Below are 12476 nucleotides of genomic sequence, written 5' to 3'. Positions count from 1 at the left end.
TTATTATCGTTGATTTTTTGTCCAAATGATATACCACATGACTCGTCTATTTATTGAATAATTGAATGAGATTGTATCACTATCAATTTCATTTTATTGACTATCTTGTCAACTGTTTAATAATGTGATTGAGGATCAACCAAATTTTAGTTTTATCTATGACCATGTTTGACTTAAAAGACTGTGGATAAGTTAAATCAGTCTTGTCTCCATGACCCAGCCATTAATGATAATGATATCTTTTAATTTTTTTTCTTATAAATCTAAGAAGATAATCTTCATAATTTCTCATTAGCGTGCCGCCACTGGATGCACATAACATAGAACTGTTGATATCCTCATTAGGTATTTTTCATAATAGTGTTCCGGCATTTTATCATGTTTATTCTCTATGCCATTTGCTATATTTTTCTTCAAGTCTCTCTCAGTATTAAAGATTATGTGAAAACAATCAATTAATTTCATCAGAGAAGTATAATGTAGAAGGATATATTTATTGGGAAATAAATACTTGACTTAAATGTAAATTCAAGTACTCTTGTTGTTGGCAACATCTGTGGGAATAGTCTGATATTAATGTATTTCATACATTAAGGGAAAATTCTCAATTCATCTACAGGGTTCCTCAAAATGTAGGCCATAAAATAGGAAGATTAATAAATCTTTTGTGAATAAATTTTAAGGTGCTCACCATTTCAAAATGGGCTTGCTGATCTTGGTAAAAGCTGGCATGAAGAGATCATATGCTGCATCATCTAATTTAGTCGACTATTATGGGACATGAAGAGATCATATGTATTCATCTTCTTCATATAGATGATCAATATATTGGTTAACTAAGCAGTTTCTAAGTTGTACACAACCTTGCGTAAAAGATCAACACATCTAAAATTGAATCCTTGAAATAATATTTGGAGATTTGAATGGGGATATATCAAAAAATAAATATAAATTTTATCACACTTCAATGATAATATTTACCCTGCACAGTCGAAGTAGACCTTACATGGTAATTATCCCCTAGAGATTGTGATCACTTCCGTTGGTTAATGCTCTAAAAGAATATGACCTGCAGAGCTACCTAAGAATGTTCTCAGTAACTTCCAAAGCTATATACATGCCCTTATTCTTAGCAAGTGACCTTATTAGGTAAAAGTGGAACCCAAAAATTGTAATAAAATTGTTCATATTAAAGATACATAACAAAAGCCAATGGATCTCATTAATTATTCCAATAAAATATCTAAAAAAGGCATTAACAGTAAAACACCATATATTTATAATATTTGACAATTTAATTTTTTTGAGAATTGTACAGGCATACTTAATCATATTAAAACATCTATAAATTCAGTTTTAAACAACACATTTTGATCAGTGAATATATTGCCTACAATTTTAACAAAAAATACACAGATGAATTTGAAACAACTTCGACCTAAAGCTAACCTCCCTAAGTCTGATAATGCCAAAATGATTCCTGAACTTTATTCCTGATGAAACTCAAGTTAAGTTCGGTTCAACAATGGAATTATTTCATCAAATCCCTTGAAATGGTGCATTTATGAATTTACTTTGATAGAGTGCAACTTAAGCCCCAAATAGTGCCCTAAAAATATTTACACTCAACTAAAATTGCTCCAATGTTATGCAGAAAATGGAATCACAGGATCATCCTATTTGATCAAAGTTACATTTCAGAACATTGAAAAGGTTTACAGGATGAATTGAGGTGACTTAAATTGTTCAGTATTTGAAGAGATTAATGAATTTAAAAGTGAACCCATATAGGTTAATGGTGTACACTAAATAATTTTGAGATATTTTTACTTGGATCATATTTACTTATACTGATATTTTCATATATTGATGTGAAATATGATGCTACGCTCCAATAGGTAATTCCTAAGGTGAAAATTGGTGAATATAAAATTTAAGAGATATTTTTAGGATTACACGGAAATGAATTTTGGATTTATCTTATCTTAGTGGACATTGATTGAACATCATTTTTTAATGATGGATATGATAAAGTTAAATTAAAGGCAAACATAAAATAAAATTATCCATCCTATGATGAATATGTTGATTTATGAAATGAGAATGTGAAGATGAACGACCTAAATATTGACAACAACAGTACATGAATAAAGGAACAAAAAAAGTAACTAATTTTTCTAAATACTAATTATCAATGCATGATCATATCCAACTGAAATATATTATGAATTTTAGTTTTCCCTTGATTGTCTCAGTTAGATTATTTTAAGTGAAATTGTGACCCTTCAATGCTAAATCGCCAATTTATTATGTTTGTATGTCATTGATCTTTCAGAGACTTGGAAACATCAGGATGATGGAATGTGAAATTTTTTACAAATTCTGAAAGGAACCAAATGAGGTGGATAATTCCATACTATGTCTCCACGTAGGGGATATCAGAATCCAATATGAAAATATTTTGTCTATTCCTTGTTTAATTTTATCTTATAAAATATAGTTTAGCAAAAATAATAATTTGATACATATATACATTTGATTTATTCCTTTATATAACTAAAATATAGTTCAACATTTTCCAATGTGAATTATGCTATATTGTGACCCATTGAAACAAAATGACATAAATACACATTAGAGTGGATTTCTTGATGTTTTAATGGACCTTAAGTTATGTATTGATAAAATATAACTAGTACAACACAATATATAAAGAGTAATTCATCGCGCATGTGGGATTTTTTAGTGTAAAATAATCCCATATTGTTAGCAATCTGACTGAAAGAGAACATATAGGTGAAAATATAGGTCAACTATATTACTAGTGCTTTATTATTTTTCTTATGATGAAATATATCATTATTATACATATCAATAACACAATAATATCATGACACATTAAAATTATTAATAAATCAACAGTCTCAACAGTGGTATTTTTTGTGCAGATTTCACCTTCCAGAGATGGATTCAACTTTATTTTTTTACAAAAATTATTTGATTTATTTGCATTTTCTTGGATTTCAGGGTTGAAAATCTGGCTCTATCTACAGAGACAAGAAGAAATGAAAAAAATTAAAATATATCATTTCAATTCACTTATTTATATTTTTTATCATTTATGGTGTAAAAATTATTATATAATTTATATGATACCTAAATAAGATTCTTGGAGATATGAAATTCATACATACGGAAAAAATCCACATTTAGGCTTTCTTGGAGACATGAAATTCAAACATAGGGAAAAAAACCACATTTTGGCTTTCTTGGAGACATCAAATTCATACATAGGGAAAGAAATCCACATTTAGGCTTTCTTGGAGACATGAAATTCATACATAAGGAAAAAATCCACCATTAATCTTCATTTATTCCTAAATTTAAGATAATTGGTACATCTTATTATATATTTCATACTGTCTCATGCACCCAATGCTTATTTATAAGTCCATAATATCCTTTTATTTAACATTATTTAATTCTGAAACAACCATATTTGAGTTTTTAAATTAAGATGTTTATATAAAATTAATATTTTATTTGTAATGGTTAAACATTTACGTGTAATTAAACAAAAATGGAGATATGCATATGGAAAATAGATGATACATGTATCTACGATGGAACCAGATGAAACTTAATGTAAAAATAAAATTAACTATTATTAATAGAATTTTGGACTCCCATTGTTCACAACGTCAGGATTACGCGTAAGTGTGGTCTCATCATAGCCGTACATACAGATAAGAGAATTTTTCTCTTTTGGTTGAGGAACAACAGCGGATAAGAGAATTTATTGAGATTTTTAATGAACTGTGCTGAAATTTCAAATTTCAGAGCATTGAAATTAGAGAAAAATTCTCTTATCTGTAAGAGAATTTACAATTAGAGCACTAAATAGAAAAAATATTTATGAAAAGTCGTATCCAATTTGTCTCTCTACATCCAAGAAGTTTCCCAAATTTTTTATAAGTAGCTGCGAGATATATAAATATAGGGTTCTATTTATTTATTTATATAAATTATTGAAATTATTTTGATAAATAAGGTATTTTTCATAAAATTTGAATAATTTACAACTTGAGAGACCAAATAATATTCCAGCATAAATCATATTCCTTATTTTATCAGTAAGATATTTTAGTCCAACATATTTTCTTAAATTCGCCCAAAAAAATATAGGGTGGCATTTTGTTTATCTTAAATGTATATTTATGTACTTATCGTGTATGTTTCATCACTCTAACCCATCTCCTATCCTTAACTTAAATCCAAACCATCATGATAGACCATAATTCATTATATATTCCTAAAATTCATTAATATTTATCATGGACCATAAAGATTTCACCGAAAGTAATAATCTAGATTTTTTAATTACACTTCTTGGTTTCAATGTCTGGAAATGTTGCCTTGACTCTAGTAAAACTTATTACTATCCTAGAAGAAGTATTATTGTTTTTTTGAGGCTAATAAATACTCGGATACTCCAGACTATTCCGATGTATCACATCCTAAAAAAAGATAGTCATGACTTAAGAAGATTTTATCCATCTAGTAATTTGAGAATTTTAGGAGGATATTCGGAGAGATAGAGAGCCTACATAGTGTATCATGAAGCCTTGAGAATAATTGATGTATCCATTCATGCACTTGTTTAAAACTTAAGGAGACTAAACTAGGATATACTGATTGTCTACTAGAAAAAGGGAATGGTAAAATTGAGAATGTTTATTGTAGTTTAATTGATTGTAGTGTAGATCTATTTTGATGATGTAATATTTTGATTTATAGGTCCGAACATGTGGAAGAATTTTCACATATTATCTATTAATATTTCAAAATAATTATTGTGGGAGAGCTTAAATACTTAAAATTATGAGATAAATAAGCCATTTTAATATTCAAGGAAATTTTCAATAATTAAAATTCAAAAAAATTAAATGTATAATGTAACCATGAAAAGGGTGTGCAAATGGATCCAACGATGGAATCATATGGTGTGCAAGTGAACCACAGATTCACATCTCACTTGAATTCATTAATAAAAATTGTACTTATTATGATTCACATGTGATGTGAATATTGAAGTCTACTTCTGGTGAAATGTAGAGTGAACTATGATGTGATCATACTTAATTAATTATCTATGCTTAAACGCATATCCTGAACATTCTATTCATATGATATTCATAAATAACATATAATGGAATATCACTATCTAGTCATACTCTTGTGATGAGGATGGTAATTGTAGATCCCATTACAGTTTTTTTTTTTGATAAACTTTGAAGACACAGGGGATTCTCTTCAGGGGAAGATTTTACTGAATTTATCCATGTAAATCCCAGGATGGTTTTGAACCAAATTATCGACAAGGTCAAATCATGTAACAATTTTTTAAGAGGTCCTTAGACCTAAGACATCAAGAACATCTTGTGAATGGAATATTATTTTACTATTCCAAGCATGTTCCTAATAAGGGAATTCTAAACAGTATTACTTCAGATGGATCAAAAAGTTCACTAAGGCAATGGCGTAGTCAGGATTGGATTGTTTTATCATGGTATAAAAGAGACAAACTCAAGGAAGATAATGAAATGAAGTTCTTGGTCAAGGTAATTGAAATAGTTTCTCTATGATTTAATAGTGCGTTAGTCCTAACTAGGATAATATACTAAGGTTTCCTAGTTGACCATGTACTAAGTCATTCTAGGATTGTCCCTCAGATGATGGATGAAACATGTTAACCCAAAAGGGACTCAAATTATTTTCTACATGATTTGTAAAATATTTTAAGATCATATTTAATGTTACATCTTGTGCAATCAAACTCTCACAAATTTTGCTCGTCATCTCTTAAGGTAAAATAAAAATAAAAATAATCACCTTATAAAAAATATAATTATCAAATTACAAATATTCTAAGATAAATAATAAATAAAATTATAAATTTTATTTTCTAAATTTCCAGCTACACAACAGGAGAATAAACTTTTACCAAGTTCTGAAATGATTTTACAAAATTTGGTTTTTTTGGACAGACATCACCCATTATTGCACGACAATAGTTCATAGATTTTAAAATAATAATAATTGTATCATAATAGGTTCTTATTCAATGAATCTTCATTTTTTGGTAATCTATCCAACATTTTAGGAAAAAATGATAATGTACCAATCTATACACGTTTCAATGAAAAGTTTGTCTAAATGTAGAATATTCTACTCAATTTTCATGCGAAGTGAAGCTAGAGGCTTACTAATTATCAATCTACTCTATCAGTTTTATTTTAAGATGATATCTAATCTTTATTTTTCAAGTCAGGTCTTTGAAGTGTTTGTTTACTTGAGGATGGAAATGTACCTTAAAATGTGTTAGTTTGTAGGAGGAAAGAATTCTAAAAACTGGGAGGCCTCGATAGTTTATGTTTTGGTGAATACAAAACATTGAGTCCTAAAACTCGAGCAAAATAATCATCTAATGGTTGAAACTATTAGAGTCAATAACGATACTAAATGGAAAAAATAAATTTAACCATTTATCTAGTGAAAAAGCTCTCGCAGTTAGTTTAGCGTTTAATGCATCAAGTCAAATACCATAGTTGAATTTAAGTTGATATCATTTTAAGTCAGAGCACTGCAACTGTGTACTTGGCTTAAAAACTTCAACCTATCTGATATTTTTTGTTTTACCAATCTGGCATTTTTTAAAGAAAATTCCTACTGCATCTTGTTGTAATAAACAATTCCATCTAACACATGAGAACCAATTTTTGTTATCCACAAATTAAATTTATTTCCTATTGAGTTATATATTTTTGGTCTCGTTCAATAAGTCTTCAGGCTTCCAATAAAACCCTCTTAAAATAATTAGAGTAGGTTTATGGTTGAGGTACAGTAAGACATACTGTAAGCATATTATCGGTGAAAAATGTTACCTGTAGAAGATTGTATACATAAATGTGTTCAAGTTACTTTTCATAACTAGTTGAATCCTCTCACTGAGTAGTTCTTGAGGTGATTTTACTTTAAGTATATACATGACTTTGTAACAATGTTTTACCATCATGCTTTCAGTTTGTTAAAGTCTAATGAAACTAGTATACTAGTTTCATGATATACAATTTCCATCAGTTAATTTGATTATGCCATTAATGGACGCCAGCTAGGCGTCAATTAATGGAAAATTATACGTCTAATTTTAGAGTTCTACCTATTGAACGACTGTCTCCACGGATGCTCTTTAAATGTAAGCAACCAAACCAAGATTAATCAATAAATAGTTTATTAAAGGTACAAAGGTAAATATGTAATAGCCGTATGTCTTGAGTTCGGAACTATATTTCTTAAGGATGAGTCCTAAGAGAAATGCCACAGCATACAATGCATAAACCATTAATTAATTTACTATAGATCTAGCCTGAATGAATCACCCTTTATTTCTCTATCATAATCTTTCCTTAAGACGATCAGCAGCTTAACTATTAAACCATCCTTATTCGGAAGAGACAATACACTTCAATTGCTTCAAAGTAACTCTGGAGTAAGATGCTCATTCCAGTTCAACAAGAAATTAAGACAGCTACCCTTCAAACATTTCCCATAACACAAGGTGGATTCTAGAACAGAGAATTAATTATCATCATCATCATCATCTGCTTTTTGTGCGAGGCAATGACGAGGTGATGAAAAGACAACGATGGATTTGAACTTGGATGATTTGGACGTGTGACGAAAACTATGTTTCATCATCATCATCATCGTCATCCTGGGTGCTGAGCCCTAAACGCAAATTGACGACAAAAAGGTGCCAAGTCTACTCAACTGCTTCATTTTAGCTTTGTAGTAAGAGAAACATTAACATTAATTGAATTCAAGGACACGCACTTTAATTATTCTCAAATCCGAGATTGACTCAAGGAGACCTCATTGACCCACCAAAGCAGTGAACATAGTTTCTAAAGTGAAACAGGCATATAAAGTTCAGGTAAATGCCAAGAAAGTACTAACACCTAGATCAATTAAAGTCTTCAAATCCAAGATTGACAGTGGAAGGAAAATCATCAACATGATTAATCTAGACAAAAGCAATAAACACAGTTTCTTCATGAAAGGCGCGCCATATCTCCTAGACTGGTCTCACCTTAACTCTTTGGTTATGCATAGATTGATGGCTTAGAGAGGCAGCTCTCCGCTGTCAGCAATGACGACCTTACTCTTGGGGGTGCCGCTTTGTCGGCCCTCTGCTTCAACCTTATACACGACGTCCATGCCGGACAACACCTTGCCAAAGACAACATGACGACCGTCCAACCTGCCCCAATAGAATAAGAACAGAAAGAGGTCACTTTGTGTTACAGTACTACACCCATAAGGCCTTTGTTAATAAAAACATCCTGCCTGAGAGGAAATGGAGCACCCTTGCTATAAGTTATTGGTTTTAGCACAGTTGGTAAGTGCCTGAATCTTTACAGGTATCTTTATAACTTTTACGCACTAGGAGCAATTTGGTGATTTTCATTGTAGAGAAGCCCTTTCCATTGGGAGGGCAGCAAACAATGTAGGATTGAAAATATTCAACTGTTATTTTAGAGTCAGTAGTTCTCTACCTTCCTCTACCTCTTGAACCATCCCCTCTATCACTTTGCTTTCCCAGAAAGAACAGGGGAGAGAGAGAGAGAGTGAGAAAGTGTGTGTGAGAGAGAGATATATATAGAGAGATAGAAAGAAAGAGAGAGAGATAGATAGATAGATAGATAGAGAGAGATAGAGAGAGATAGAGAGAGAGAGAGAGAGGCAATGTACCAGCTAGTCGTCACGGTTGTAATGAAAAACTGTGACCCGTTTGTGTCCGGTCCAGCATTAGCCATTGAGAGCAGCCCTGCACCAATCGATAGAGCCATCAGGATAGATAGAGTCTCACGAATGCAGAGATGGACATGAATATTATTGGAATTTTCATGAAGAACTACAGAAGCATAAGGAGATTATAAAAAGATAGATATTGCCTTCAACAGGGAGAGAATCTGATGAATGCAGTAATGGAATTCAGGTGTTTGATAGCAAATTTTCAGACGAAAGAACTTCTTGGGAGGAGATAGAAAGACAAATTGCGGGCAACAAAGAGATAATCTGATGAATGCAGTAATGGAATTCAGGTGTTTGATAGCAAATTTTCAGACAAAATAACCACTTGGAAGGAGACAGTAACAAATTGCGGATACCAGAAAGATAATCTGATGAAGCATCGTTTGGAAGAATTGAATGTGCCACTAGAGAATTGAAAAAAGAACAGATTGCAGTCAAATAGAGTGATGAATGTAACGATGGATATCATGTGTTAGTTTGTGAAGAAATAAAGAGATAATCGAATAAAGAGACATAAAATGTAGAGAGAGAGAGAGAGAGTCTGATTGATCCAGTGAAGTGCATTAGGTGCTTCCTAAGAAGAGATCAAAGTAAAAAGAGAGATTCATGATATGAAGATTAACTATCTGCCATTGTTGATTACCGGGGCCGGTGTGCTTGATCTTGAAGTTCTCATCAGCAAACTTGAGGCCATAAATGGACTCTCCTCCCGTACCATCCCCACGGGTGAAATCACCACCTTGGATCATGAAACTGGGAATAATCCTGTGGAAAGCGCTACCCTTGTAGTGCAGAGGCAACCCACTCTTCCCAACACCTTTCTCACCTGCAGATGTTGATATTAATTGTAAATAAAATGAATGATGGATGAAAAGTCATTTCGAACATCATTCAAAAAGATGACACTACGACAGAAACGGAACTCATCATTCTAATCCTAAAACGTGATTTAATTAATGAATCATTGAATTTTCACTTCACTGGTATTTTCTATAAAGGAAAAACTGTGTTAAGCGTATGGAGAAAACATTACAGGATCAACGAGGAGAATCTGAGAATACCAACTAGGCCTGTCTTGGCAAGTTGGAATAAAATTACAATCCATGAAGTTGCAAAATCTTATACCGTAGGAAAGAAATGTGAGATTAAAATAACCGAAAGCAGCAGTTTTAAATATGCATACCAGTGCACAAAGCCCGGAAATTCTCTGCAAAATGAACACAAAGTTTTGATCAGATCCAAAGGAACTAAGCGAGAACATTTTTTATGTATTGGCCTGAATTTCAAGTACCTGCAGTTTTTGGAACAGTTTTCCCAAAGAGACCCATAGTGATGCGACCTAAAATATTCAGTCATACCATCATGTTAACCAATAGTTTCTCCACCAGACTTAGTTCAAAAAATGCTTACGAAATAAACTTTAATACATAAACGCCAAAGCAAATTCAGTAAACAATTACAGAATGCCGAAAAGGTTTTTTCCCCTTTTGAAAGTCAAAATGAAATGGGTTTTCCAAAATGAAATGGGCAGAAAGAATTGAATTCATGTCAACTACTTAAACCCAATCCCATCACATTTATCTATCAATAAAACAAGGACAAAACTTGGAGGGAAGGTATAATGAAGATGAAGGGATATGAAATGAATTTACGACTCCAGTGATAGTGGTTCCTGTAAATCTCCCATGATATCATCTTCATCATAAAAGAAATGACGCATAATGCAGGTCGTAAAGGCCACAGAGTTTTCCATTTTTTTATTAAAAATTAGAAAAATGGCAAGACATTGAGGACAAAACCTAAAGCATTAGGGAAATCAAAACAGCCAATTGAAGAAACAAAGATACTTTCAACCGCCAATCCTCGAAATGGCTTTCGATGAAAAACGTTCCATCCAAGAATGGAGGCCACAAGGCAACAAAATGACACGAATTAACTGAAGAGCATTAATACAACAGCACCACTGATGTGTTCCCCTTAGGATCAGATTTATGGATTATAATTCTTAAAATAGTTTGTTTCAAAAAAGATATCTTAAATAGTAGCCCCCAACTTAACATGACCTATTGGGTTTTGTTTCAAGAGAAAGAAAAAGAGCTTTTGATGAATGTTCATACCAGCAGGCTTTCCATCAATTTCAATGTCGAAGTAAACCTTATGAGTCACCTCCTTCAGATTCTCCTTTTCCTTTGCCTGATACCCAAATGACGTATAAGACAAACAGACATGGAAAACAATCAAGGTATTGATCTTTTAATTGAAGAAGGCAATAATTAAACACGCAGATACTGAAGAATCGTGAGGATCCAGGACTAAAAAGATGGAAACTTCCGACAGATAGCCAGGTGATTTCTATATTCACGATTGTGAATACTCTAAAAAACAAGATCACTGAAAAGAAGATTGAAACTGGTCGTAGGATACAAGGGTCCACGTCTGGCAGAATAGACAAGATATGATAAAGCTCATCTACGAGATTTGCTTAATTGGATGAGCTAATTTAAAAAGGAAAAATCCGGTGAAAATTCCATACTGCTGTCTTCAAAGAAACAACAGAACGACTTTCATATATTATTCTATTTTGAACAGTTGAATTAGCTAAATCAATTTAAAAAATTGGTACAAGACCGTAGTTTAGCCCATGAAATCCCGTTAAATTCAATGCAATCGCGAATTACGACATGGATTGCTGCGAAATGACGGAAAACGAGAGATATATAAGAATTCGGAATGATACAAAATTCTGACAATTGATAAAAGGTTCTCCTGGGGATCAGTGAAGAGTCAAAACAGGAGCAATAACAAGAGGGCGTAATGCTCAAGAGATTAAATATCATTAACGCGAGGCACTAAGTTCAGATGAAAATACGCCGGTTTGGGGGATGATGAAGACGAAAACATCAACCGCCCCTCAATCGGCCAAATTCTATAGACGTTCAACCAGCAAAAGATCTCACCTGACCATAAAAATCAATGGAATCCTCGCTCGAAATCGAAGAAAGATCGTCTCCCCGCCAACGCTGGCAGAGGAGACAGTAGAATCACTAAAATGGAGACCGATAAACGGAATTTGGGTAAATCTAATGGTTTCAAACTAAAATAAAAGTAGATCAAGAGAAGATCAACAGTAAGGGTAACCAGAGGAATACAGCCAAGACAACAGGCATTGAGATCCACAAAACCCACCCCGTATTTCCGGCGATCTGACCGAAAAAAAATTCAGAAAAATCGAAAAAATCGAAACAGGAAAAAGAGAATCAACCTGGATCTGGTTAACTGCCGCAAAAATAATCAGAAACCACAACCCCACAACAGCAGTCCAACCCAACGATCTCTTCATCGCCATTCTCTCCCTCTCTCCCAAACTATCTCCCACGAACTAAAATTAAAAACCTTCGTTGCAACCGTCAGATCTTATAAACCAAAAAATTAAATTTAACCCATTTATTGTATTTTTATAATGTTCATACTTCTACACGCCGGTGGTGGAATTTTCAAATTATTTTATTATTTCAAATAACCCTTAATCTATTTTTAATAATGCTAATGTTCTAAAAGGCCACAGGGTTGATATTATAAAGAGGCCCCTCATAGAGCACGAT

At 32.4% G+C, this 12476-nt stretch overlaps 1 protein-coding gene across 2 annotated transcripts; it reads right to left on the bottom strand.

Moving 5' to 3' along the window:
• Positions 1-7998: 7998 nt before the first annotated feature.
• LOC144712299 (peptidyl-prolyl cis-trans isomerase CYP19-4-like) lies at positions 7999-12294 on the bottom strand. Of its 2 annotated transcripts, XM_078586534.1 has the most exons (8): positions 12137-12285; positions 11832-11894; positions 10992-11067; positions 10166-10213; positions 10058-10081; positions 9518-9700; positions 8812-8887; positions 7999-8320 (listed from the first exon to the last, which is right to left on the bottom strand). In XM_078586534.1, exons 1-8 carry the CDS (start codon positions 12218-12220, stop codon positions 8182-8184), a joined length of 693 nt encoding a protein of 230 aa, XP_078442660.1. In that variant the 5' UTR covers positions 12221-12285; the 3' UTR covers positions 7999-8181. The 2 variants fall into 2 exon arrangements, with proteins under 2 accessions (XP_078442660.1, XP_078442661.1); XM_078586535.1 differs by lacking the exon at positions 11832-11894 and having other exon boundaries at positions 12137-12294.
• Between the last annotated feature and the right edge of the window lie 182 nt (positions 12295-12476).

The sequence above is a fragment of the Wolffia australiana genome, chromosome 14 (genome assembly GCF_029677425.1).
Source record: "Wolffia australiana isolate 7733 chromosome 14, ASM2967742v1".
NCBI lineage: Eukaryota > Viridiplantae > Streptophyta > Magnoliopsida > Alismatales > Araceae > Wolffia > Wolffia australiana.
The sequence above is the reverse complement of the archived record's forward strand: the minus strand, read 5'-3'. Positions and strand labels throughout refer to the sequence as shown.

What these genes read in the sequence shown, in the direction of transcription:
- LOC144712299 (XM_078586534.1), bottom strand. Translation starts at nt 12,220, where the DNA reads ATGGCGATGAAGAGATCGTTGGGTTGGACTGCTGTTGTGGGGTTGTGG. An exon ending in GATCAAGCACACCGGCCCCG is followed by an intron (nt 8,888 to 9,517) that starts GTAATCAACAAT and finishes CGATTGGTGCAG; the next exon opens with GGCTGCTCTCAATGGCTAAT. An exon ending in ACAACCGTGACGACTAGCTG is followed by an intron (nt 8,321 to 8,811) that starts GTACATTGCCTC and finishes CTATTGGGGCAG; the next exon opens with GTTGGACGGTCGTCATGTTG.